Source organism: Aphanomyces invadans (genome assembly GCF_000520115.1).
Source record: "Aphanomyces invadans strain NJM9701 unplaced genomic scaffold supercont1.32, whole genome shotgun sequence".
In the NCBI taxonomy this organism is placed as follows: Eukaryota; Oomycota; class Saprolegniomycetes; order Saprolegniales; family Verrucalvaceae; genus Aphanomyces; species Aphanomyces invadans.
In genome coordinates, this window is record NW_008580177.1 from 338,969 (window position 1) to 365,476 (window position 26,508).

The 26,508-nt window shown below is 52.2% G+C and overlaps 12 protein-coding genes across 12 annotated transcripts; 4 read left to right on the forward strand and 8 right to left on the reverse strand.

Annotated features, from left to right (window-relative positions):
* Positions 1-982: 982 nt before the first annotated feature.
* H310_11567 (hypothetical protein) lies at positions 983-1,515 on the reverse strand (the record flags this gene model as incomplete). The annotated part of the gene is made up of 2 exons (XM_008878290.1): positions 983-1,260; positions 1,299-1,515. 2 exons carry the CDS (start codon positions 1,513-1,515, stop codon positions 983-985), a joined length of 495 nt encoding a protein of 164 aa, XP_008876512.1.
* Positions 1,516-5,535: 4,020 nt separating this feature from the next.
* On the reverse strand, positions 5,536-6,470 carry H310_11568 (hypothetical protein). Its single transcript, XM_008878291.1, has 2 exons — positions 6,022-6,470; positions 5,536-5,972 (listed from the first exon to the last, which is right to left on the reverse strand). The coding sequence occupies exons 1-2, from the start codon at positions 6,391-6,393 to the stop codon at positions 5,697-5,699; spliced, it is 648 nt and encodes a 215-aa protein (XP_008876513.1). The 5' UTR covers positions 6,394-6,470; the 3' UTR covers positions 5,536-5,696.
* Positions 6,471-6,598: 128 nt separating this feature from the next.
* Positions 6,599-9,421, reverse strand: H310_11569 (hypothetical protein). The gene is made up of 12 exons (XM_008878292.1): positions 8,830-9,421; positions 8,655-8,767; positions 8,486-8,579; positions 8,394-8,429; positions 8,001-8,297; positions 7,849-7,920; positions 7,612-7,791; positions 7,505-7,569; positions 7,358-7,430; positions 7,232-7,297; positions 7,114-7,176; positions 6,599-7,061 (listed from the first exon to the last, which is right to left on the reverse strand). Exons 1-12 carry the CDS (start codon positions 9,412-9,414, stop codon positions 6,831-6,833), a joined length of 1,875 nt encoding a protein of 624 aa, XP_008876514.1. The 5' UTR covers positions 9,415-9,421; the 3' UTR covers positions 6,599-6,830.
* Positions 9,422-9,736: 315 nt separating this feature from the next.
* On the reverse strand, positions 9,737-11,857 carry H310_11570 (hypothetical protein). The gene is made up of 2 exons (XM_008878293.1): positions 11,381-11,857; positions 9,737-11,337 (listed from the first exon to the last, which is right to left on the reverse strand). Exons 1-2 carry the CDS (start codon positions 11,801-11,803, stop codon positions 10,939-10,941), a joined length of 822 nt encoding a protein of 273 aa, XP_008876515.1. The 5' UTR covers positions 11,804-11,857; the 3' UTR covers positions 9,737-10,938.
* Positions 10,283-11,039, forward strand: H310_11571 (hypothetical protein). Its single transcript, XM_008878294.1, has one exon. It carries the CDS (start codon positions 10,296-10,298, stop codon positions 10,923-10,925), a length of 630 nt encoding a protein of 209 aa, XP_008876516.1. The 5' UTR covers positions 10,283-10,295; the 3' UTR covers positions 10,926-11,039.
* A 315-nt stretch (positions 11,858-12,172) lies between the features above and the next one.
* H310_11572 (hypothetical protein) lies at positions 12,173-13,071 on the reverse strand. The gene has a single exon (XM_008878295.1). It carries the CDS (start codon positions 12,975-12,977, stop codon positions 12,270-12,272), a length of 708 nt encoding a protein of 235 aa, XP_008876517.1. The 5' UTR covers positions 12,978-13,071; the 3' UTR covers positions 12,173-12,269.
* A 3,762-nt stretch (positions 13,072-16,833) lies between these two features.
* H310_11573 (hypothetical protein) lies at positions 16,834-17,611 on the forward strand. The gene is made up of 3 exons (XM_008878296.1): positions 16,834-16,927; positions 16,986-17,156; positions 17,219-17,611. Exons 1-3 carry the CDS (start codon positions 16,885-16,887, stop codon positions 17,464-17,466), a joined length of 462 nt encoding a protein of 153 aa, XP_008876518.1. The 5' UTR covers positions 16,834-16,884; the 3' UTR covers positions 17,467-17,611.
* A 293-nt stretch (positions 17,612-17,904) lies between these two features.
* Positions 17,905-18,665, forward strand: H310_11574 (hypothetical protein). The gene is made up of 2 exons (XM_008878297.1): positions 17,905-18,344; positions 18,587-18,665. Exons 1-2 carry the CDS (start codon positions 17,988-17,990, stop codon positions 18,599-18,601), a joined length of 372 nt encoding a protein of 123 aa, XP_008876519.1. The 5' UTR covers positions 17,905-17,987; the 3' UTR covers positions 18,602-18,665.
* A 324-nt stretch (positions 18,666-18,989) lies between these two features.
* Positions 18,990-19,959, reverse strand: H310_11575 (hypothetical protein). The gene is made up of 6 exons (XM_008878298.1): positions 19,691-19,959; positions 19,515-19,629; positions 19,412-19,458; positions 19,309-19,356; positions 19,199-19,255; positions 18,990-19,150 (listed from the first exon to the last, which is right to left on the reverse strand). The coding sequence occupies exons 1-6, from the start codon at positions 19,844-19,846 to the stop codon at positions 19,061-19,063; spliced, it is 513 nt and encodes a 170-aa protein (XP_008876520.1). The 5' UTR covers positions 19,847-19,959; the 3' UTR covers positions 18,990-19,060.
* A 105-nt stretch (positions 19,960-20,064) lies between these two features.
* On the reverse strand, positions 20,065-21,341 carry H310_11576 (hypothetical protein). Its single transcript, XM_008878299.1, has 4 exons — positions 21,263-21,341; positions 20,985-21,202; positions 20,853-20,926; positions 20,065-20,800 (listed from the first exon to the last, which is right to left on the reverse strand). Exons 2-4 carry the CDS (start codon positions 21,198-21,200, stop codon positions 20,212-20,214), a joined length of 879 nt encoding a protein of 292 aa, XP_008876521.1. The 5' UTR covers positions 21,201-21,202; positions 21,263-21,341; the 3' UTR covers positions 20,065-20,211.
* Positions 21,342-22,097: 756 nt separating this feature from the next.
* H310_11577 (hypothetical protein) lies at positions 22,098-25,671 on the reverse strand (the record flags this gene model as incomplete). Its single annotated transcript, XM_008878300.1, has 7 exons — positions 22,098-23,523; positions 23,589-23,807; positions 23,858-24,829; positions 24,885-24,989; positions 25,054-25,342; positions 25,431-25,463; positions 25,535-25,671. 7 exons carry the CDS (start codon positions 25,669-25,671, stop codon positions 23,020-23,022), a joined length of 2,259 nt encoding a protein of 752 aa, XP_008876522.1. The 3' UTR covers positions 22,098-23,019.
* Positions 22,130-22,965, forward strand: H310_11578 (hypothetical protein). Its single transcript, XM_008878301.1, has one exon. The coding sequence runs from the start codon at positions 22,181-22,183 to the stop codon at positions 22,799-22,801; it is 621 nt and encodes a 206-aa protein (XP_008876523.1). The 5' UTR covers positions 22,130-22,180; the 3' UTR covers positions 22,802-22,965.
* Positions 25,672-26,508: the final 837 nt, after the last annotated feature.

Genomic DNA, 26,508 nt, shown 5'->3' on the forward strand with positions numbered 1-26,508 from the left:
AGAATCGTCGCCAAGAAGGAGCCCGGTGAATACCGTAGACGATCGATTCAAGACCGATCAACGCGTGGACAGTCCCGATGCCATGGCCGATGCCGAACTTGGACGCAGCCATGGCAACGCTTGTCGGTATGAAGGTGTTTTTCACGCTGGATTGGCTGAAGGGATATTGGCAGCTCCCGCTGCATCCTGCCTGCCAGATGTGGTACTCGTTCATGACGCCTTTGTGTATACCACCACCCGGATCCTTATGGGACAAACGGACGCTGTGGCGTACTGTCAAGCTGCCGTCAACAAGTTGTTTGGCGATCTTTTGTACGACGGAGTTTTGGGTTGGCTGGACGACCTGCTGGGGCACGCAGACAAAACGGACAGGTTGCTGGCGTTGTTGGACAAGGTACTCGCCATCTGCGGCAGGTTCCGCCTCAAGCTCCATCCAAGGAAATGTGACTTCTTCCTCAAGGAAGCTAAATGGTGCGGAAAAATGATATCTGCGGATGAAATTGCCCATTCCCCCGACCGGGTGCAAGATTGTGTGCGTTGGAGACGCCAACAACTGGGGCCGAGTTGCAGCAGTTCGTGTGCGCCACGAACTGGATGCGCACGTCGTCCCAGGTTATGCGTGTTTGGTTGCTCCCCTGCGTGGATTGCTGGATGTTGCAGCCAAGGCCACCGGAGGCTCGAAGAAGACAGCCCTGGCGAAGATTAAGTTGACTACCATCGGTTGGGCAGCCGAGCACGACGAGTGTTTTGACGTTGTTAAAACGACGCTTCAGCACATGGTGCCGCTGTCGCATCCGTCGTCGGAGAAGGTCATCTGTTGTACACAGATGCAAGCGAAACAGGAACACGGTAATGTACTCCAACAGCGTCTCGCCTTCAAACACAGGTCGACGTGCCCCACGTCGAGCACCCAACCTGGATCGCCTTCGCGCATGCGGTCTTTGCCCATCATCGACCACCATTGTCATCGTGGCCACGGTGTTCAGCATCCACACGACGTGGCGCTCGAAGTCGTCATGGGTTCGTCCAACTTTGCCAAACACGCGTTGGCTTCGAACACCCGCGCTGGCATGCCGGCTTCGTCGACGACATTGACATCGCTCGTGGCGTCGCATACGCATTCGACCGTTGCTTCGCTAACTCCGCCCATCCCGAGCACTTCGTCCGAAGCGTCCACGAATCGAACTTCGTCCATCCGAACTCGCGCGAAGTCAAGATGCTCCAACGTTCCAGCGGCACCATCGTCGCGGGCACTTCCAACTTCCACGTCGTCGTCGAAGCACCGGGCATTTCCGCACTTTGCGCCTGCGCTGCTGCTTTAACTTCGCGCAATCGACGCTGCTCCTCTTGAGCAGCCCGCTCCGCCTCGTCGGCCTTTCGCGCCGCTTCTTCTTTGCGGCGTTCACGCAACAGTTGCTCCACGGCCTCCAGCGACCCCAACGTTTGGAGAGCAGTTTCCAACATCCCTCGAGCCGCAATCCGCTTGAGTTCTGCTTGACCTTCGGGTCGCTTCATCCAACTCGAGGCCGCTTGCACTACCTCGAACGGCTCAGGCATTTCCGCCTCTTCCTCGCCAGTCTAGTCGACGAGAAGCACTTCGCCTTCTTCACCATCGTGGGCAATTTCGTCCGCCTCGCGCTAGTTTGCCCCCCCCCTCCCGACATTCCGACAATGTTGATGGCCGAACCCATCAAGTCACGCGCGTCCATCACAACCTCTCCACGATACAGTGCCGGAAGTCCGGATATGATATGCAACGAATTTCTCATATCTCATGCTCTATTGGTGGAATTTTTGCTGATCGGCGCAATCGACAGAGTTTGCTGGATAAGAAACACAGAATGCAGCACTCTTTTGCTTGAAATGAGTGAAATGAAAAAGGCGGGAAACAAAGTTTTCACACGAGGAACTCAGAATATGACACTTGCGAAATTGCATTCAATACACACTCCAATCTCGCAAATAACACATTGTACGACTGCACCTGCCTACAATTCAATACGACCAAGCACCAAGCACTCTGGAATGGGACGTGGCGTCATACTTGACGAGTTTGGACGTGGCCAGGTTGCCGCGTGGGCGGCACTCAATAAATCCGTTAACTTCATGGCAACAAGCCTCGGGAGGTCCCGTGGCGCCATCACACGATACCTGCGAAACCCAGCGATGTATGGACAGCGTTACCGTGGCGGAAAGCCACGCAAAATGTTCTTTCGCAAAAAAGGCGCCTTTTCCGTGACGCTTCAACAACCGGTGCATCCTTTGCTGCCCTTGTCCACCAACTGGAACTGCCTGTGTCTGCCCGGTGGATTTGTGCCCTATTGTCTTACAAAGAAAATTTCGACTATATTAAACGCAATTCGACCCCCAAGTTGACCGAGGCCCATATCAAGGCAAGACTTGAATATGAGAATGCCAACCTCATTTCACCGCCAGATTGGAGCAACATCATCTGGTCAGATGAAAAAAATTCAACCTGGATGGGCCCGATGGCCTCCAACATTACTGGCATGACCTTCGGACCGAGCCTCAGACGTGTTTTTCACCCCAATTTGGTGGAAAGAGTGTGACGATTTGGGGTGGCTTTTCGAGCCGCGGGCTCTGCGAATTGGCTTCCCTGGAAGGCAACCAGACGGCGGTCAAATATATGTGGACATTGCAGGACCATCTCTTCCCGTTTGCCCATTTGAATTATGGCGACTCGTTCGTTTTCATGCAAGATGGGGCCTCCATACATCGTGCGAAGGACACCATGGAGTTTTTGGAACAGCAAAACGTTACGCTTTTTAAGCATCCTGCTTTGTCGCCTGACCTGAATCCTATTGAAAACCTCTGGGCAATTGTTGTGCGTGAGGTCTATGCCTATGGAAAACAGTACAATTCCATTGAGGATGTCATTTGTGCCATCAAACTGTCGTGGTCTCGAATTGGGTTGTCTACTCTCCAGGGAGGGACTCATTGCTTCTATGCCTCGGCGTTGCATTGCTGTTTTGGCGGCCAAAGGTGCCATCACAAAGTACTAATGTGATTTGCTCGTCATAATTCATAATGCAAGTTGAGTTTTCATCGAATGTCATATTCTGACTTCCACACCTGAGAACCTGACCTGTACGCTTTCTCGCACAATTCCACAAATCAAGCAGTAAATGAGCATGTAGTACTCATTACTTCATTGCATTGAGCACGTGAAGCAATCCCTGTGACTATTTCGCTCTCTGTGTTAGTGAACCATTCCAAACTCAAGGGTGTCATATCCAGAGTTCCGGCACTGTACGACTCCCGTTGGTTTCGTTTTGAGTGGGGAGGGTGTAACAGTTATATGTACACATGTCAAAGATCTTCCTTCATTGACATTGAAGTTGACCATCCAAAGGTTGTAGGCGACCTCACAACAAGTCGCCTGGGTTGCTAGCGACTCCTCCCACGAGTCGCCTTAACTTTCCATGTTCATGTAGCACAGCTACAGTGCGCGAAATAAAGTATGTGCAATCACATTTCAAGCATAACTGCTTTCCATGTTGCACAATGAACTATGAAAACTGTCTCCAAGGGATAGGAATAGCCCATTCCTCCAAGGCACCATCGAATATTAATTGAACGATGTGTTGTTAGGAAGACCAGACTTAAAATCGAAATATACTGGCAAATATACCGCGAAATAATGATAGGCACAACCAAGTCAATGCATAATACAAAGTTCAATCTACCGTATTAGTAGTTCATCTTTTTTCCACGATTCAAAAGAACTGCAGCACAACGCTTAGGCATTGACTCCACGAGCTTGTAAAGTGTTTCCTGACTAATTTCATCCCATGCCTTCAAAATTGCGTTCTGAAGGCTTTCACGAGACAAAAATTGGCGTCCATTGGCATAAAGCTGGCGGGCTAGGATAGCCCAAAGGTTTTCAATTGGGTTAAGGTCGGGCGACATGGCCGGCCACTCCAACAGAACAATGTTCTGGCTCGACAGCCACTCCTTCGTTTCATGACTGGTGTGGATTCTCGCGTTGTCTTGTTGAAACACAAAATCAAATCCGTAGTTGGTATGGCCAAAGGGCAGCATAGAGTCGGAGAGTGTCGTCACATATTCGGTGCTGTCTCGTTTTCCTTCCAAGACACGCAGTTCCGCCTTGCCTTTGGAAGAGAAGGTCCCCAGACCATAACAGAACCACCACCATTTTGCCGCTTCGAGTAGAGCTGTTCGTCGGTGCCTAACTTGTGCCAGTAATATTGCCAACCGTCAGGACCGTCGAGATTGAACTTTTTCTCGTCCGAAAAGATGACAAAAGTCCAATCTCGACGGCTCGACACTTGTCTTGGGCAAACTTGACCCGTGCTTCTTCGTGTCTCGGTGTCAACTTCGGGGTACTCTTTCGCTTCTTGTAAACGTTGCCAGGGTGGGCATGCAAAATTTGCTGAAACGCGACGGTGGGACACAGGAAGCGACAGGTTTGACACCAACTCACGACAGCTTGAACGACCCTTGCTTGCTTCACGAAACAACAGGCGCAGCGACGTGGTGGACATTCGGGGTGAACGTCCGGGGGACTTTGCGACTCCATACATGTCTTTGTTCTTCAAATAGCGCGTAATTACACCATGTGAGCGTCCAATCTCTTTACAAATTTGGCGAGGTTTGTACCCAGCGCGGGAAAAGGCCTATATTTGCGCGCGTTCGACTTCGGTGAGGGATTTGCCTCTCCCCATGGATGGTTGAAGCAAATGACAAAGTGAGTACTTGATTTTATACTTGTCATTTGTTGGAACATTCTTGATCCTGCTGTGGAACCTGAATTCAATTGATTTGGCTTGGCTGTGGTGCTGATATACAGCGTTGACTTGGGTGTACCTATCATTTTTTCGCGCCAAAATGCTTATGAGTTCGAGAAAAATCATCGTAGCTCGGCAACAAAGTGTTCAATGAAAATATAACCACTTGCAATTGGTTTCTCCAATCAAAATCATTCTTAGGTCAAACTACGTGTGTGAAAGGTTAAAATCCTAAGAGTTTTGACCAATCACACACGTGTATCTATCTATATTTCGCGCACTGTAGATAGCATATCCCTGCCAATTCATTCTTCATTTTACCTACTCCTTCCTCTGCGTGTGCCCAGCTACACCCACGTAGCAGCAGTCCGTGCCATCGTACCGTGCGAAAGGGGGTGCTCGGTCTCTTGCGATACGCGCGAGTACATCACCGCCAAGAATTTCAAATGTCGAACGCAGATGACGCCGTCACATGTGATCGCGGTGACAAAGCGGGGGAGGGGGCACTTCCTGGAGTTGGCGTGCTCATGGATTTCAAACGAGTGCCGCGGTAGCGCTTGAAGCATGAAAACAAGAATGGCTTAGTCAATGGCGCTTGCAGAGAGCGACAACGACTGCTCCAAACGCACCATGCTCGGAATCTGGTCGCCTGCACTGACGGACACCCTCACCAAAGAAGGCGCAGCCACTGGGGATAGCTCAATGGTCTAGCTTCGACAGGTCTCCAAAAATCAAAATCAGCACCCCCATGCGCATGAAGGTGTGTAGTCAGAGAGAATCGAAGGAGGACGTTCGGTCATGAGTCGGCCTTGCAACATCGCCACAAGTACACGAGCCAGTGCGGGTAGCTGCTGGGATCGATTGACTACGACAGAACGCCGCAAAACCAACGAGAGTGCGATTTGTACATGGCTGTTCAAAATTGAGTTATATTGGAGAAGAAGGTCGCCGGTCGTTGGGGATGTCGCGTGGCGAGCTCGGTGATCGCGACGATGATGGCCTTTGGTTGCTAGGAATGGGCACGGACATTCGTCGAACCTCGGGAATCGTGACGGCAAGGCGACGGACGTCGTGGTCGGGGCTGTGGGAGACTTCAATCCACGACGTCCACCGCGTTCGCCTGAGTTTCCATCGAATGCCGTGATTTTGAAAGACGTCCTTGCGATTGATCCGACAGAGGACGCGTCGCAAGTGCAACTCGACCTGGCATTGCGATCGTGATATGGACAAACAACGTTGGATCGACTGATACCTCCGACGTGCACGGCCGCGCACAGCAAAACATGAGACCGCACGTGAGCGCGTACCCAACGTATGCGTACACGACGCAGCAAAGGCATGGAAAGTAGTCGGCGACGGTTTGGTTGATGGCGCCAATCGCTGCGCAAAACTCCTTCTCGGCCATGAGACTCTGCAAGGGCGGGGTGAATGTGTCCGCGTACTTTGCCGCCATGCCGTCGGTTGCAACAGTCCCGACGGGTTTCAGTCGTGCAAGAATAATGACCTGCGACTCGCCCGACTCGAGATTGGCCTGTTCGTCGCTGTCATCATCGTCTGTGTAGTCGCCGTCGTGATGGTGGTCGTGTTTGTTCAAGAGCGGCTCCTCGAGCGCCGTCGAAGCCATTGGACACAGAATACGACTGGCGCCACTTCATGTTCATGCTCTTTCCAGGACGATCATCGCTTGTCGTTCCATTCGAACGACAACTTGCAAAACATTTCTTCGTTTTTGTACAATCGTATTTTACAGATATCAAAATAACATTATAGCAAAATGCATCATTTTTTGCAATTGTTTTCGACTTTTTCGTCATTTTCTAATGTGCAACTGAGAACATGCTCGAGACGGCGATGATCACCAGCGCGAAGGCCGCTGCCGCCACAAACACCACGGAGAAAGGGCATGGACGATCATATAGCGCAGAGGGTCGGTCTGTGCATCGAACGACGTACTCGGGACGGTGGGCTGTACGGGATGTTGTCATTGGCAAGCTTCAAGTTGACACCAAGATGACACGTGAAGACTCACAAGACTGTCATTAAAACGTGCCGAGGATCTCTCTACTGCTGCTCCAGCGGGCGGGTTTCACGCTCCAAGTACGCCAACGCCGACGGCGCGTCTTGCAAGAGCGGGGACAACTTGGCTCGGACTTCGGCATGGTATGCGTCCACCCAGGCGATTTCGTCGCGAGTCAAGACGGATGCATCGATGAACTTGCGTTGGATCGGAATCATCGTGATCGTTTCGAACGTGCAAAACTTGCCATACGCCGAGTTGACGACGGTCGGCGCCTGACATCCAGCATCGTCAACCACGCATTTTAAGGGGACGCATCCGACGTACCTCGACGACCACCATGAGGCTTTCAATTCGAATGCCAAATGCGCCATCTTCGTAGTACCCAGGCTACAGGTCGATCGCTGTCTGAGCACGGAGGGGACGAGACCGACCACGGACGCACCTCGTTGCTGACAATCATGTTTTCAGCAATGAGCAGCCCCGTTGGGTTCAACTTGAACGACATCAACTAGACAAAAGCGCCGACTTGACCGGTCGTTCTGCATGCGAAAGAGGCATCAACACGTACCACGCCCTTTTCATGAACGTTCAAGAAAGACCCGACCCCGTGGCCCGTGCCATGGCGGTAATCCAAGCCGACCCTACGACACTCCGTTGACCTCGTCCGACCATGCAAAACCAGAGACCCGAGGGTCCTTGAGACATGGATACGTACTTCCACAGCGGCGCACGAGTGATCGCGTCGAGCTTGACGCCTTCGATTTCATTCGGAAACACCGCCTCATTCTTCGAGTCAGCAGAGACACCGATACGACGACATACCGTGGCCAGCGCAATGTGCGCCTTGAGAACATGCGTGAAGCAGTGAATTTCATGCGCAGTGGGCTGGCCCAAGTGCACGGTGCGCGTGACGTCGGTCGTTCCGTCCAAGTACTGGGCCCCCGAGTCATTCAAGTACACTTGGTCCGTCGTGATGCGGCCGCACTTGGCTTCGTCGGTTGCCTACATCGTCGTTCAGGGGCGTCTCTCCACGGAAATGGCATGCGAAGATGGACATACATGATAATGAATGATCGCGCCGTTCGGGCCAGATCCGGAAATCGTGCCAAAGCTCAACGACTTGTAGTGCTCCTACATGGCATGCACCCTCGACGTGATCTCCCATGTTGAACAGGTCTCCTTGCGCAGGTCGAACGAGTTGGATGGCGCACCATTTGTTGGCGAAACTCTTGCTGCTTCTTGTCGGCCGCGACTTCGGAGATGACTTCACCCGCCGCGATGGCCTCTTCCAGCCACGAGAAAAACTTGACTTGCGCCACGCCGTCGCGAAGATGAGCGTTCTTCATGCCTTGAATTTCCACGGGATTCTTGAACGCCTTTTGACGAAGCACGATCGACGGCGATTCCTTTCGGAGCGCCAGGGGGATTGCGGAAAAGATTGCAACATTGCATTGCGCCGGGTCCACGAGGATCGTCGCGTCCGGGGTTCCCGCGGCGTACGCTTCCAGCTACAACACGCCAAGTAATTCGTGGCGAACTTGTGTGCGGCGACGCTTGCAAGATTCAAGGAAGGATGGCTCCCGTGCTCTTAGACTCGATCTTACCTCGGCAATGATGGAATCGTAGGGTTTCACTTGCACCTAATTCGGACGACCCAAATGAGTCAAATTGTGGTCGCAGGTGCGGCAGGCCGTACGTCGGATCCAAAGTGGGCGAGAACTTCGGGAGTAAGCTCCTTGGCGTCCACAAACAGAGTCGCCGACGAGAGTGTCACCAGCGCGTACGAAATGCTACAACCGATCGATGCTCGTGAAAACCACAAGCTCGCAACCGTAGCTGCGTCATGGCAGCAGCGGCTGACTTACACAACCGGGTTGAATTCGACGTCGGAGCCGCGGACGTTGAACATCCACGCAATGTCGTCGAGCGCCGTCAAGACAATAGCGGTGGCTTTCTTCTTGTCCAAGTCCGCGCGAACCTGCGCGCACGATGATCCAGTTAGACAATTCAGTAGCCCTCCTCATGCACGTATGTTCGTACGTTTTGCAATTTTGTCGCGATCGACGCGCCCGTGAAGTGGTCCCCGAGGACCTGCAAATCGGACGGGACGCGAGGGGGCTGGTCAGCACCCCACACTTGGTCAACAACGTTCTGGCCCCATTCGCAGCACACAATCGACGCCTTGGCCTTGGACGCGGACTCGACAAGGCGGCGTGCCGTGGCCACGGACGTCAAGAGGGGGTCGATCGCTAGAGCGTCACCAGCTTTCAGGTTTGCTTCCACCCACTCTTCCACGGTCGGCACGTCCTTCTGGAGTTGGCGCATGAGGGTCCATTCCTTGGACAACTGACTCTCCGCTTGCAAGAAGTACCGACCGTCCGTCCACAAGTACGCTTGGTCGTGTGTGATCAACGCTGTGCCGGCGGATCCGTCAAAACCGGACACAAACGCCCGGCGCTTGTCGCGAGCGCTCACGTATTCGCTTCCGTGAGCATCTTCGGACTCGATGAGAAGCGCCGCCACACGAGCAGGTGCGTCGCTCGCTTGAATGCGGAGTTCTTTGTCGAGGACACGAGGCGCGATGCCTCCAAACGCGCGGCGAATTTTGTCGAGTGTAGGCGACATGCTATAATTGACAATGACGACGGCCGGTCTGGATTGGTCGAAATGGGATAACACAACTGCCCTAGCCCCATTTGAACTTGCCATTTGCATGGCCCCCGACTGGAGAACCAGGAATGGGGGGACCCATACATCATGTGCTCAAGTGCATCCTGGCCCAATCAATCCATCACAACGAAAAATGGGGGGGGGTCCAAGCATTTTTATGGGACCCCTCTGCCCACCCGAGTTGTGATTCACGAGTTGTTCTTGAAGTTGACATTTCAAACATGTGAATTTCTCTGATAAAACAAGGACGGGAGGTCCACCGCAGCAGCAGATCTCCTCCGAGCCCACCACCGTCGTCGATAGTGCCACACGCAATCGACCCCCTCACGTACGAAACGTGTATATCGGAGAGTTGGAGCGTGGCGGGCGTTGCCCATGTCACGTGTCATTCTCGCATTGTCCTGGCCCTTGACCAATGAGCACAAACGAAAGACATTCCCATCCAATACGATAGGCGGTCCCACAGACGACAACACAAGGGGCGGAGTGATGCATGGATTGCCGCTTGAACGAATCAGGTGGAACCGTACCGACGTGCCCAAGCAGATCGACTCTGGGTTGGACGCACTTGAGCCCCATGACTGTCTCAAGCTGCTTCACCGAATGAATTGTTTGCGCCGGGGCCAGGTCAACGGGACTGGACTGTACTGTTGTACGTGGAGCGACACTTGCGTCGTATGTCTCGAGGTAGTGCCGCAGCTTGGTCAAACTTTGACGACTAGCATGCCTTCGAGTTCCGCCAACTTGGCACGAGCATCAAAAAGCACCAGGTGGGAATTAACAGTAGACGCACTTAACTGGGCTTGCGTATATTTCGTGGAGTGCGGAAAATCGTCATGTTCGTGGCACGCGGCATCCAGGTTGGGTGGACGCGGCGGTCGTTGTCGACATCGTCTGGTGGTGGGTTCCACTTTCCGTCGCCGCGATCGCTTCAGTCTCTTGTGAAGCTGGATGACCTGGAAAAGGAAACGCCGGACGCAATTCGACGCATTTGGGGCGAGTACCATGACGCCAAGACCGACGCGTTGGGCACGTCGTTGACGGCGACCCAACTCGACACGTTGACTGCGCGAGGCAAGAAGTGTGCGTTCTTTGTCTTTCCTGTATACCGCACCAATGCGGAAACGAAGGAAGAAGGCTTCTTCACGATGTTGTCCCAGTTCCAAGACAAGTGCTTTCTCCTCACGACGTTGGACGCCTACCGAGAAAACCCATCTCAAGCCCCGCCCTGCCTCACTGTGTCGATTTATGACGACCTTGTGTCGTCAAAGGAGCTCGCATTGGTGCGTGGAGATGTCGCCAACGTCCTCGACAAGCCAGAAGCGTCCGAGTTGCTGACCGCGCTCCTCGCTCGGTACGTAGACGACGACCTGTTCAAGACCGTGGAGGCGTTCAACTTGAAGCCGCACGACTTTAACTTTGACGCGTACTTGGCAGAGTGCAAGAAGAAGCGGCAAATCCCTTAAGATAGAATACGTTTCAGCCAGTATAAATCAACACGTTATGCGGTGCGCAATACTGCTTGGCAAACTGCACGCCGTCTCTCGTGGGCTGGGAGAACGCGACTTTGGTCTTTGGAATCGTCATGCCGTAGCTTAGAGTCTGTCGCATCACGTCCACCAACGTCTGTGCGATCCTTTGGCGGCGATGAGAGGGATGTACCCAAATGTGGCTCACGCCAACCATGACCTGGTGAACTTGTGCAAATCGGTCGATGGTCACAACGTCCGATGTGGATGTTAATTCGTGTGCTGTTGCAACATCTTCAACGGATACGACACCCACGACGCGGTTCAGGTGCAAGTACAAGAAATGCTTTTGCTTCAAGAACACAGCTTCGTCGACGAGTCCAAGTGCATCGTCCAGCAAAGCCTTGATCTACATCGCTCTCATGAGATACAAAGTGGCGAGATATGTCTACCTGCAGCAACTTCTTAACGTGTGCGGGCGCGTCTTCGCCTCGTATTTCAATTATTCGTGCCGATTTTGATTCCAGAGTCCGATGCACACGCTCTGACCGCCACCCCGATATCAAAATCCCTTGGCCCACCTTCTTGCAGAACTGAGCGTGAGCTTTGTCGTCAGACTCAACCCCGTGCATATAAAGAAACCCACATGCAGAGCACGTGCGGTCACCAACGTCCTTTTGCCCCAAGTCCAGAAAGAGCTGTTGATGATGCTTGGGCTTTTTCCTTGGTAGGTCCGCGTCCACCCTTGTCTCCAGAGCATCCGCATCGTTACTTCTTTTGCGGGAGAGCTTTGATGCACCAAGACGCGTCGTCATAACGGAGGCTTCTGACATCCGTCGGTTCATTAGGACGTCGAATGCATTGAGCTTGGTCATGTTGAATTCGACGATGGAGCCGCTCAAATGTGGCGAAATTGCGCGCAAATGCTGGGGCTATTTTAAAAAATTACATTCAATCCGATATTGAATTTTAATACTAATGACATCCGCCCCTTTCCCGCGTCATTTGTGGTCGAATGCGAAGTATTCCAACTATCATATTGTCCAAAAGTTGGCCTTTTTCGATGGGAAAATAAAATATCCAATTTTAAATACTTGTAAATAGTTACAAAAGGAATTTCATGAATAACCATTTCAAATGTACATGTAATATAAAATAGTGCTAGATTTCCATAATTGTGCGAAAAAATGAAGTAGTAGTGTTATAATGCATGTAATATTACGTCAAATATTTTTTATGCGGATCCAGCTATGGAAGATTTTGATGTGTAAAAATCACATTTATCTTTGGTCAACTCACAATGCCATCTCGGTCGCTCTGAGGGCGTCCGGTCTCCTATCTCTATTTGGATCCTGGCGCAAAGAAGCTCATGCTGAAGCTTCGGCGAAAGCTGACTGTGGCATACCCTTGATACCAAGTGGTGCAGCAAACAGGGCAACTATTGCGTCCGCTGGTCTCACGGTATCCATTGAGGCAATTCACGTGAACCCACGAGAGGCTGCACTTGCATGGACTTGGGATGAGTTCGCTTGGGGGCGTGTGAGAAGATCGAGGCTCGGTACAGTCGCACATGAAGCAGACGCGGACAACTGTCTCGCAAGGCAGAGACGCGGCGTGAAAGTCGAGAGTTGATTCGGTGTCGGATTGCGAGCCCAGCGTGGTGCGCGAGGATGCAGCCCTGAGGCTTCGAGCGGACGTAGAAGGGTGGAACAGTACGTCGGGTTGATTTGGGAGGATGGTTTCCATGGACGGGAACGCTGCATCGTCTGTAGGCCTCCTCTTCCTTCTCCATGCGAGCGGTGTTGCAACGTCTGGTGAGCCACCGTCGTTGAAGCGACTCACGGGCGATGTGGACTTTCTGTTGGATTGTGTGAGCGGGGGAGCCGACGAAGACAACGACGTCGGTGCAGGGACCCCAAGGAGAAACAAGAGTGGTGCAAACACTTCTCCTGCTGATGCACGTCGATTCCTTCTCGGCGAAGATGGCTCTTCTCTTGACATATCCATGCTGCCGCAGCTCGGCTCGATGGATGCCCGTCGTGAGAACATGCATGGAGCGGCGGCAAGCTCCTGGTTCTTTCTTCGTCACACACGTTTCGCAAACTTGGAACGTTCGTGCGCTATTTTTGATCTGTTGCATCTCGTGTGTATGACATTCCACAATGGCCAGAGTATAAATAATCCATCCTTTATTATGAGTAATGAGTAAGGGTGGCGGGCACTGGCTTTTTCAATCGTTTTTTCAGGTTTTAATATAAAACCCAATTGTCTGAGGTTGAACAAAATCGAGTTTTATTCGGAAAATCGGGTTTTAATAGCGGACTGCGCTCTTTGTTGAGAGGTGGGCAATTGACAGTTTCCATTTCACTTGAAATCATGTCCGACATCGTTATGGAGGCGGAGGCCATCGTCATCGATATCGAAAGCGACATCGCCGACGACAGCAATATCAACTCTGATCCTAGGTCTGGTGCAGGCGGTGATCCATTGAACCACAATGGCAATGTTGATGCAGCTTCTGGAGGGCGTAAACGTGGTCGGCAAGGCAGTGACCTGAGGAGTCTCTAAACCGACGGCGTTAACCTGCACCAGCACAAATCGGCCCTCTGTAAGCACTGCAGCGTGCTCGTGAATAAAGCCATGGTTTTAATACCCATGAATCGGGTTTTAATTATTAAAACCTTAAACCCGATTTGTCAGGCGAAATATCGAGCTTTTACCACCCCTTGCAATCAGCGCAGAATTGAATCATTTATATATTCTTATAAATGAATCGGTTTCACATTCCTCTGCTCTGTCGTCCGGACGGTTCAATGGTGTGGACATAACAACTTGAAATCGAGACACGAGGACTCATCCTTTTATCCTGTAAATTGTATCGAATAAGAGAAGGGTTATTGACAGAAATATCATGAGGCCATTTATACACCACGAGGTAAATGTTGTTGCATGAGTTAGCTAGCGTTATCTTGCTCCGTCACCATCGCTGCTACTCCCACTATTTTCGAACTCACTCACCCACTTACCAGCTCCAATCCCAGCATCATCAAGAGCGTGGAGGTATCTACAAAGGACCTTCATCTTCACGTTCGAAGCAGTTGTAGATTGAAGCGCTGGGAAGAGGCGCAATATCTCAAGCGTCAGGGCAGGTGGACGCTGCGTTGGGTCAACGTCGTCGATGTCTTTGAAGTTGAATGATATTTCGATTAATTCTCTGTCGTTTTTCATTGGAAAATCGGGAGAACCAATACATGTGTAGAGCGATATCGCGAATGATGTCGGAATAATAGTAGTGCAGAACAAATATTACAAAAAACTCATTTTTGAACATGAATTTTCTTGTCATGTACTGTGAGCGACGCTGAATAAGACTGCTGCACCTACATGTATCTGTGGTTGGACCGAGGGCATGGGAGTATTGTCGAATCAGAGACTACGAACTCTGAAGGATTTGACAAAATCAAACTATACACAGACTTTTAAGTTTAGAGGAATTTTTACGACATTCTAAATATTGCAGATTAGTCTGCTGTATTTAGAATTATACTTCGTAGGATGTTCTTACACTTCCTAATGTATTCCAGAACAAATTTTCTCTGTGTCAATGGATAAATTTCATTTACACACTGTTAAGTTGGCTCTCACTGATCAGCTGCGATCCATCGCCCAATAGAATCGCAAGAATCATCTGATTGGATGAAACATATTACTCCAGCAACTAAACCCCTCATAATTTTATGGTTGGAAAATACATTAGACTTCATAGGTATCAAGTGTGAGCTATTTAACCTAAAGTGTTGAAATGTACTCCAATAACAAAAACCCCTCCTTCAAGATATTATTCCTGCACAAAAATGGAATACCTCTATAAGATGATATGCTGGAAGGTTTCACCCTTCATTTCTCATAGTTTAATCAGTATAAATTTGGCTACAGTAATCATAGAGTCCTGCTTGAGAGGGCATTTTGAACATTTTTTTGCTCCTTTGCTGAAATTGCCATAGGTTACCAGCTCATCGTATTCAGCATGTCTCGACGATTTTCAACACATACCTCATCTCTTGTGGTTGTAAATATTGCGCGAGATAGACTCAAGTTTGGGCCAACATTAACGTAATCGAATTTTTCACTGAAAACGAACGAAACGATCTCTGGCTGCAATCGACGACTGTTAATTCATTTTCCATCGACATTCACTTCTCGAAAAACGACGTGCTTGCGTCACGACCGTCCATGTGATGGCTTGCCCCAGGGGCCATGAGTGCCAACCGAGGATTCAATCCCTTCTATAGCGCCAGGTAGCCTTCTTCATTTAAGATGGCTTCATGAGCATGCACGAATCCCTTGTACTTGGGCTCTTGTCTACATATAGTGAACAGAGAAATCAGTCCCGTTTTGATCACGTCCATTGCCTTATTCAACGACAGGCCCACGTTTCCCGCGACCATTCCATTCATCAACTTCTTCCCTACTTCAAGGACTTTCCCGTCGCTCCTTGGCTCACAGGATCGAGTTCATCCACGCAAACACGGAGAAGTTGCATGCTTGGTTGCTGGCTTGGTGCAGCATCATAGGGACGTTGACTTTCTAAAGCGCTGACACCCCTTTGTTCACGATCAAGTGGCCGGTCAGATCAATCGGGCCGTTGAATCGTCCGTTTTCAACTTCCTTCTGTAGCCGGGTCTTGACTACAACGAAAGGGGTCACGATCACGATGGACTCCAATATTCCCGTAAGCCTCCTTGAGGCAAAATTCACGCGGCTGGAGGATTTAGTGCCTGGGTTGTTCCCCAACGACTCCTTGAACTTGGCATACAATCCTAAGCGAAGTGCACACTTAAGCGTGCGATGATGGTCCTTGTATAATGCGATCACTTCCTCGGTCGCATCGATCGTTGTACTAAAGTGCCACATGCCCTTGAATGTCCCACGTGATCCAACTGTAGACGACGCTTCGTCATGTCCAACAGGCTAGCATCTGTACATGTTGCAACTTTGGTCTTGGCATCACCCGTGGCATGCTGAAGCACTTCAGCCGTCGGACGATGATGGTGACAGCAGGGGCAGTGGGTGAAGTAAATCAAGGGAGGTAGAGCTCAAGGGCTCATCGATGCTCACACCAACGATTACATACAAAAACCAAGTGATTTCGTTCAACATGTTCTGCATACTGTGTGTGTTTTTCGGACACACACAGTTCATTTCGGTAAAGCTCTACCAAAGCTGGAAATCCTTGAAAGGGCTGTCGTGCGTGAATGGGAGCTCGCGGCAGGCGTAGCGGCCGTGAAAAGTCCTTTCGTTTTTGTATGCTTATACCTCACGCCGATCCTACAATAACTTCTACCTTCAACATGCCCAGGATGGTGAATAATATAGCTAGATATAAAACGTTTTACAAATTGCAGGTTCGAGACAAAAATCCTGAGGCACAATTCTGTCAACTTAACTTCATACAACAACGAATTCTCAAGCCCGGCTGTGGAACTTGTCGGAATCCCCGAGATGATGCAGGAGTCGTGCTTGACCCCGCAAGTATTGCACTGTGTGAATTTTGACCTCTGTACCCTGTCATGCTCTGAAGCGAGAAGTTGGCCATGGGGAGAGGCGGGAGGGAATTAAAGGATTATGAGGCCCCACGAGGTGGAAGCACTCCCTCTTGCGGCACGAGGATACTGTCAGGTATACTCATGTGCGCAGTAAAATCTCGTTCAAACGACATTATTATAAACGATTTGAGCGATTGTTCCCTCAGACATTTTTAACGTAAGTTAACTAATAAAATTTGTACCAATCAGAGAACAACTATAGCCACACAGACTCCTCGTCAAAATATCAGGCAATTTGGGAAAGGTCACTATTTTGAAAGAACTGTTATCGGTGTGTATCCGGACGGTTCGTTAAAGTTCGAATCCAACGACGTCCACACGCAGCGCGCGGCATCCCCCACATATTCGTCATGGCGGCAGTTAACACAAAGAAGCCCTTGCGTCGAGCTACATGTACGTGTCCGGCAAAATGAACTGGCGCCGTTCAATGATGCTGACAGCTCGCTTGTAGACGTTAAAGTCAAGGACCTGGCGCCAGCAACCAAAGGACACTGCTTGGTGGTCCAAGTTCATGCAATTGATCCTGCCACTGAAAAGACTCGGATCGACGGGTCCATTGTTCGGATAGTTGAAGCCACTGTCGGGGACGAAACAGGCACGGTCGTACTAAACGCCAGAAACGGTACGTTGCTTTTGGTGGCATATCACGATGTGCTAGCTCCGTTGACAGCAGCCGCTTGGTAGAACAAATCAAGTTGGTTGAAGTGGGTCGGGTGCTGGTGATTCGAAATGCCAGTGCTGATGTCTACAATGGCTTCTTGCGTCTGAACGTGACACAATGGGGCAAAATTGCACCTCACCCGGACGGAATTGCATCGACTCCCCATGCCCCACAGTCCGTCAATACTTCCAACAATGTTTCCGGCATTGAGTACGAGCTAGTTCCCGCAGAAGACGTAGACCACGAAGAGGGCGATGGCCACCACGATTAACGCGCCTCGCTGGACGACCCGACCTGTCTGCAACACGAGAGCGCGCAACGTCCTCCATGCAAACCCAACCTCTCGTCTACGGCATTATTGCTTAAGGACGGATTGTAATATGGCGATAACATGGCGTATGCCCACCAAGTGCAAACTGATTCTTCCAGCTCTCTCCATCCGCAATGCTTGTTGGCTCACATGCATCGCAGCGTGAGTGGTGTCGAATTTTCATTAATCCACAGCTCGATGCGGAACCACAGACATTCATGCGACCCCCTGCTTTGTCGATTCCGGTACGATTCCTGCTGGGGTCATGGCAATGATCATCCAGCACTCGCCGCGGGCGTGTCTCTCACTGTGATTGGTGTAAACTCCTACACTTTTCACCAATCATGTTTGTCCAATGGAAATGCAGGTGGAGGAATCTTGACGTGTGATTGGTGGAGATCCTTATAGGGATTGGTGGCTCCCGCAGTCGCCGGCCGGACCTGGCCTTCCGCCGCCATTTCTTGACTTGTAATTGACTCAACATGGGTGTCCGAACCAAGACCGTGAAGCGCTCCGCGATCCAAATCATTGAAAAGTATTATGCTCGCTTGAACTTGGACTTCGACTCGAACAAGCGTGTCTGCGACGAAGTCGCGATCATCCCGTCCAAGCGCATGCGCAACAAGATTGCCGGCTACATCACGCACTTGATGAAGCGCATCCAACGTGGCCCCGTACGTGGCATCTCGCTCAAGTTGCAAGAAGAAGAACGTGAGCGCCGCTTGGACTTTGTCCCGGATGTCTCTGCCATCAACGTTGAAAACATCGAACTCGACAGCGACACCCGCGACTTGTTGGCGCACTTGGAAATCACCCTCCCCGGTGTCCGCGCTGTCCAGGTAATAATGCGGAGCCATTCACATGGTGTACCCATCCATCCTGCATGAGAATTCGGTTGCCCTTCCACGAGCTCGTCGTTGAATGTCACTCTGACAAGATACATTCACCCTCGATCCGGTGGTAAGGGGGATGGCCCTGCGAACCTGCGTGGTCTCTATGCCCACACGCGCTCGCAGGACCTCAACGCCCTGTGTTGCTGGTTTTGTTTCGATTGTCGTTGTTAACGACATCATTCTTGTAGGGCCGTGAACATTAAGTTGGGTAGTATGTTGGTGAATGCACTTTTAGTGTAACTTAACAAGTCAGGTTGAACCACCCCATGCGCTTCATGTGAGCTTGTGTTCGATGTTCAGGTCGATGTAGTGTGAGCAAAGCGCGTCGTGCTTGCTGTGTAGGAGGACTAGCACGTTGAAACGTGTGGCGCGACCCTGCGAGCACGTAATGGCTTCGATCTCGACCATATCGTTTGACAACGGGAGACTATCCTCCATGGCTCAGCGTTTAGTGCTGTAGCCGTCAACAAGGGGCGCCTTGTTGGCGGCGTTGCAATTCTACACGTGATGAAGAGTTGCGGAAACAACGACTGTGTTCCTTGACTTTCCATGCAGTCGGAGACATTGCGCGACCTGGACGCAAGAACTAGCATAGCTTCCATCGTGGCGGGGGTCGCCATCTTATGCATTACCACGGACGTGGATTTCATGTAACATTGAACTCAGTACATGCTGGATTGCTTCATGATGGAGAGAAACTCCTCCTGCGAAATCACTCCGTCTTGGTTCGAGTCGAATTCGTCGATCATGGCCTATCAAGACGTGCCCATCATGCCAATGTGTTGCCGCGGCACATGCACCTGCAACTCGTCATCTGTCAGGGTCTCGCCCATTTCTTTCGCGATGCGGCGCATGTTCTAGAGCAGTCCCAACGTCAGCGACGACGTCAAGCATAGGACGTTGCAAGAACCTTGAGTGTGATTTCCCCCGTCTGGTCGTCGTCAAAGAGCGCAAATGCCTACGACACGATCGCGACGGCAATTGTCAACCAAGACCAGAGTAATGCCTTATACCTTGATAATTTCTTCGTCGGGGTCTCGCGATGTGATTTTTCTGCGCACTAGACAGCGGTGTCCATAATGGTGTGGTTCCATCTCGATCGAAACGACTCCGTACTGATCTCCAAAAAGTCGTCCAAGTGCACCCGTCCCGACCGATGGACGTCGACTTCCTCCACGAGTTTGACCACTTCTTGCTTCTTTACATCAAACCCCAGAGCCCGCATCATGACCTACATGCGCCATGCGGCGTCAACAAGCACCCCGTTGCCGACTGTCGAACACATGCGGCACCTTGAGCTCGTAGTAGTCGACGCTGCCACTCTTATTCGTGTCAAACAGGTCGAATGCCTCGACCAGCTCCTTCCGTTGCTCGTCCGAGAGCTCTTGCCGTGGCTTCCGCCGCGTCACAAGCTTGTGCGTGGCAAACGGAATGTCCTTTCGATACATCCGTCCCACGAGCGATCAAAAAATGTGCCGCTTCCCCCCAAGATCGAAAATCTCGGGCCGAAACGCTCCGATTGGTTAGAACAGTTTTGCCGTTGCATGAACTTTGACGGTGCTCCTCATGGAGACGACGACGAGGGCTCTTGGACATGTACAAGAGCTGCAGGCATGGTGCAGGCATGGTGCTTTATGGAGGCGGTCGTGTGCTAGAGACTATGGTGGCCATGTAGTGATGTGTCCACCTTCCTCGCACTACGCATGGCGAGCGCGGCGGTGCAACAAACCATCGCATCACCAATCTGTACAATTGTGGTATCTCCCTAGCAAGGTACTATAAAGGGGGGTCCTTCGCCCCGGCCGTCGCGACTTCACAGACCAGATGCGTCACCGAGATCAGTGCTGCTCAAGTCCTGGTCCGAGAAGTTTTCGTCGCACGTGGGCAGGAAGCAGCCGTTCATCGCATCACCGACACTGCCTTCCACTGCCGTTGGGGTGGTGCTTTCTTCGGTCGTACTTTGACACCTGTCAAGTCGAAAGTGGGTGGTCCATACGCCGCCATCGTCGTGGTGGTCGTCAATGTTGTTGATGTGTTCATGCATGTCGGTTCGAGCAATGATGTCGAGAGTCTGCCTCCACTCGTGGGTTGTGTCGGCTGTCGTTGCAAAGTACGTGCTGTGGAAAGGAGATGGACCTGGAAGCCCTTCGTCGTCGCTCGAATCAGCATCGTCGTCATGCACCGCATCAGGGACTTCCGAGTCTTCCATTCCGTACTCGCCAAGTCCGTATATGCATTGCACGTCCATTTCGTTGGATTCTCGTCGATGGGCAATGATCAAGTTGAGCTCAGCTTCGACTGTTTCAAACGAGGAAGCTTCGCAGCCAGCATTGCCCAGGATCGTAGCTCTCTCGTCGGGATCCAAGTACCCTTCTTCCATGTAGTTTTGTCGGCATACGCGCCTACCCATGGGATCCGTGAGTGTCGAATGCATGATCATCCACAGCCACTTACTCATCTTTTCGCTCCAGTTCAAACGAATCCAGGCGCCTTCGGATCCTTCGGCGCTCCATGTTAGATAGCCCCACCTACATGCGCATGCCAACTCCCGTCATCGCCATCCTTTCACAGGCAAACGAGCAGTACCGGGACGCCGCCAGATGTGACCGTGGTCGTGAAGATGGTAGGTTCGAACTCGACAATGTCAGCGCCTTCGAATCCGACGCTTCGAACGCGCTTGAGTTCCTTCTTCGGATCGACAAACGCGGCATGATTTGGGCTCTTTGCCGTGATGCGATCGACAGGACTCACTGGTCCCACAAATAAATCGCTAGGTAGGGACGTCACGACAAAGGTTGCCATGTCTACGACAACACATGTGCTACTTAGTCATCATGGGAGAGCTAGAGCGCACGTCGACGTACATGATGCTTTGGGGGTCGATAGATTGGATCCACGGTCTTGTCGGGAGACTGTGGATGGGTAGGTGACCTCAAGGAATCGAATATTCAAAGTCGCGAGTTGAGTCGACAGGCTCGAAAAATGTCACCTCCAGAAAAAAATTTCGAACCAATCTTGCAGTTTGTATCGACAGGTCATGGGAGAGGCCGAAAACTTCCATTTTTTCGAATTTGATTTCCATGTCGATTGAGCCAGTGTGAACAGGAGATATTCCAGCGAGTCAGCAAATATGCAACGGCAGGTTGACGTGACAGACAATTTCGTATTTTTTAATTTACATCAATTTAGTATACCAAATGTCAGAGGTATTTTCCACGCCGACAATATGACTCACCCCTCCCGGCATCCTGTCTTTTTTGCTGATTTTTGTCGCTCAAAAAAGATATTTTTCGCCATGGCGTTTACCAACTGCAACTATTTTTTGAAAAATCCATTTTCGGATGACATATGTTACCACGCTGACCCCCACCGGCCTTTCCAGAGACTCGCCGCTGTCGATGGTAGCCAAGAAGTGAAATCTCCATGCAGGGCACCCCTCGAATATCGATCCTACCATCCTCTTCTCGCTGATACCCAGGACGAAGGTGATATCGTCGAGGCCACAACGGGCTGGCGTGCTTCCATCGGTGTGGTGCCATTTCATTCAGAGTTTGTAATTGCTTGGCGTTTTCCGGACATGATGCGGCAGGTTATCCGACGCTGTACGGTACACAACCAAAATTGAACACTTTACCACTCTCCCAACATTGTAAAGTTCGATGGCCAAGTCCCATTTCGCACCTATGCGAACATGTAAAATTCGCCATACATTGGATTAAGTGCGATTTTGTCCACGATTGGCGTTGTGCCATTGTTTCTGCCCCTGACGATTGAGAGCGATCATGTCCCGCAACAGCAGCGGCAACCACGGGTGGAACGACACCGAGTTCAAGTCGGACGAGTCGTTCGAAGCGTTTGCCGCCTCGTCGGGTCCTCTGACTCTTCCGGACTTTGGAGGTAGCTCCAACATTGACCTTGGCGCCATTGCCCCCGTGTTTGGTATTGCTGGCACGACCGCACCTTCCGCTGCCGACTACCTCGAGTACGACACCCGCGGTCGCGGGTTCCATGAGCGAGCGACCCATATTATTGGCATGGGCTACTTTGGTGGCATCCTTGGTGGCGGTGCCATCGGTGTTGTTGAAGGGATCCGCAACGCCCCAAGTTCCAAGCTCAAGGTGCGTCTCAACAGTTTATTCAACGCGGCTGGCCAACGCGGCTCCCGTGCCGGTAACGCATTGGGAATCTTGGCGCTCATGTACTCGTCCATCCAAGAACTTGCGGACACTGTCGAACTCGAGCGGTTCGTCCTCGTAGACAAGGCTGTGCCGGTCCTTGCCGCAGGGGCCACGGGCATGCTGTACAAGTCGACGGCGGGCACACGACCAATGTTGATGGCTGGAGCCATCGGTTCTGTCGTCATGGGCGCATTCCAGTTTGGTTCGTCGTTCTTGCGTTTGTAAGAACGACCGCCGTGCGAACGACCCCCGTGTGCATTAAAGACTTATAATATACCGTATTCCGCTGCATGCCGTGGTCTCGTCATGGTCATGCGGCTACGGCGTTCTCTTGGAGACATTGCCGCGCACACAGACTGCCAAGAGTATGCGCGCGTACAATTGGCTCCAACCACACGCTCCGTCAACATGCCGTGGCGGGCAGTGCGCGGCGTTTTGCTGGTTCAAGTCGTGTTCGTGGTTGGTGGGCATGGTATTCGACGACGCCCGTACTGGCCGAGAACATCCACGACCAAGCGTTCGTTCGATGTGTCGTAGCACGCGAGGCGCTGGGCAACACTGAATCCCCAATAGTCGCCGCCACGTGCTCGCTCCGGTGCGGCGAACACTTGCATGCGGACATGGAGCGAGTTGGGATCGGCAAGGATTGCGTGGAATTGGACGCGGTAACATACTCGAGGACGCAATCCAAGCTCCACATGGTGCACATCCGAGTCGACTGCATCCAGTGGCCAAGAAAAGAGCGAAAGGTCGACCGAGGGGCGTCCTCCAACGCTCGCTTCCAATTGGTATGCGCCAATGTAATCGCCTGTCAGGTGACTCGACATCGCTTCCATCGTCGTTTCGCCGTTCGGGAACACCCTCAGGATTTGCGGCGTTCCGTTCAAGGTGAATTCGGACGGCGGGACGACGATTGGGTGGCCCATCGTGCCCGACACAGCGCGGACCTACATGGGGACAAAGGGCTTTGCGTCATTTCGCAGCGATCGGTGGGCCGTGCGTACCAACTTACCCACAGCGTGCAGCATGGAGCAGTCGTCAGCGCGAGCCGAAACCCCACCAACCCCATGGTACTTGCACGGAGGGTGGTAAGCATGGACGGATTGAGCCATTGCGGTGGGGGTGACGACGACATGGCCAAGAGTTGATTGAATCCCCATGTCCCGTTGAATGGCGACGACGCCGACAAGGCAAGAGGGGCGATCGGGACTGCGGATGTGGGCTGCAGTGCCTATCGCGCATCCACCCGTGAGCACAGGGAAGGAGCAGGGACGGTCGCACCATGTATATTTCCCGCATTTGAGCGACAAACCATGAGAATGAAGAAGATGAGCGAAACCGACGGCACTTGGCCAAACACAGCGAAGCAGCGGCTGCAACACTCGGGGACCCCCTTGACGAAACAAGTTCGCGGCATAATTCGAGGGCATCATGGGCGAGTGCGACTAGCGTCATGTGCATCGGAGCCAGGGCTTCGTTCAAGTTGGTGTGGAGCCGAAGAATGAGGTGCCGATAGGTCTGTTCGAGCTCGGCCTTGCGCAGCAGCGCCGACGCGTGGGTTTGCAAAAACGCTTGGACCATGGCACCTTGGTGGGCACAGCACTGGGCTAACACGGCACTCACTCCGCCCACAACATGGTTGAATTTGCGCGGGATTTGGCAACCATGGTAAACAAACGCGTCCATGAAAATTTGTGGGAGCACTGCGATGTTGAGTGAGTGTGAATGGCCAGTGAGGTACGTCCAGAGTGCAGTGAAGTGGGGGCCTTGCGCTGGAAGTAGTGGAAAGGACGCGGCAAAGCTGTGCACGGTTGCCATGGCCACTTCCATCTCACGCAGCTGTATCCTTGCAGCCGCGTCAATTTCACGACCATGAGCATGCAGAGTTGGGGACGTCAAACTCTCCCAACTTTGGCGAAGCTGTCGACGAGGCAGAACACAAGCATCGTGGCGCAGGTTGCTTTGAGCGACGTCCACAGGCGAGCCGCGAATAGATGGCACGTCGCCGCTAGGGTTGGTTGAGCTGGCGACCAAAGTGTGGCTGGGAGGGATGCGGTAGATGCCTTCACATTGGCATTGAACAATATCTTCAGGGTTTTGGCGCTGGCAGGTTTTGCATGCTCGACGGTACGACATGACGATGAATGGCGGAGACGTGGCTGTGGCAATGACTCGTAAGAGAACGGGGTTGGGATGATTGAAGTTGCGACGAGAAAGATAAGGCCCGTCATTAATGCGCACGACCACGTACGCCTGCCACAGCACAATCGAGGTCAAGATGCTGCTGATGGCGCTTGCAATGACGTACCCGGAGCGTATGCATCGCCTGGCGCTGCAGTCGCGCCGACCCTCCAATCCACCGATAATGCCAACCCAAGGAGGCTTTCGGGCTAAATTCGCTGACACGCGTCATCTTTCTACACCAAGTTCGGGGGAAGGTGTCAAGGCATGTCGCGGGGACAGAGCCTGGCCAGTACAAGACCGTCCAGGTGACTGATCTCAGGGATCGACGTACGCACCTCGTCCAAGCCATCGTAGTGGCTTGTAATCCACTCGCCAACGCTGTGGGTCTGCCGCCGAACATTGGCCAGCACGACGTGTTCAGGAATCGTGTCGCCGACTTTCCATTCGTTGTCGTACGATGCTTCGAAGCGAAGATATGTGATGGAATGGCCCAAAATGGACCGGTCGCCATGGACTCGGGTCACGATTGACGAGCCGCACACACTGTTGAACACGTGCTCAGGGCAGCAATGTGGAAAACATCTATGTCGTCGTCCCCATCGCGGCGGACGTTGCATGAGGGTTGGCTGTTCTAGCGGGGCTAGATGAATCATGGAGAGTGAAGGCGTACCGAAGGACTTTGGTGCCGCCCGCGCGATGTGTTCTGAAAGACAAACACGACAAAACGGTGTCACAACGGGGACCGACAATGCGTGACCAGCGATGCCTCCTCACCTGAGGTACTTGGTCTCAAAGATCGATTCACACCGACAGAACTTGTAGAACTCGACCGCGCACGGCGTGGAACGGCCTGCGGCGGCGGCGGCGTTCATGAGAATTGCGGATGGCTCGCTCGTTGTCGGCTGCTGCATGCGGCCACACCATATCAAGACCCAACTGTGGTATATCGTGTGCCGGTACCACTGCAAATGTCAGGTTGATTTACTGATTGGCATGACCCGATGCCATTGGTAGAAATGCAATTCGATCAGGTCAATGATTGGCTAATGACGATATGACCACTCCATCGACGTAATGCTGGAGATGATCACTTTGCCGACGACAGTTGGTCTTGCCAACTGCAACTTCAGGAGCCCACGGCACAGTTTGACTGAGGCTCGGTGCGCCAGCCGCGCCTAGGTGGATGGCGATGACGCGCTGGATTAACACCCCAAGACGTGGGATCGAACCTCTAGCATGCCCTGTACGTTTGGCACCCGAGGCTGTTGCCCTGGTGAGGGGTGCACGGCGTTGCGATGTCGACGACGGAAGACCAAACGCTGATCAGCTGCATAGCCTTGGTCACCACCAAGCAACGGCATCGAACTTGGCCATGATGATTGGTTGAGAGTGACGCCGACTGATTACATGAGTGCGGCGCCGAGACGATACGATGCCCAGTTGGATGATGGCCGCGCAGTCAAAAAAATGGGCCCTCACGTCCATGGTAGCTCGGCAAGCAGGAACCCACGCAGTAATACTCCTTAAGCCGTGGGGGACTACAAAACCTGCGCCCTCGAGCACTCAAGCTTGCGGTTCCAGGACGGCTGTCCAGTAAGCGCATTGTCGCAAGACTGGCCAAGGTCCCGACTGTCCCGGACGTTGTACACTATGAAATCGGTCGTTTCGACAGGTTGTTACAGCGATCAAGTCTAAGTCCTTCGTACGATAGGATCGGGCCATTTTTTTGCGGGTTTGCCGACAGCGAA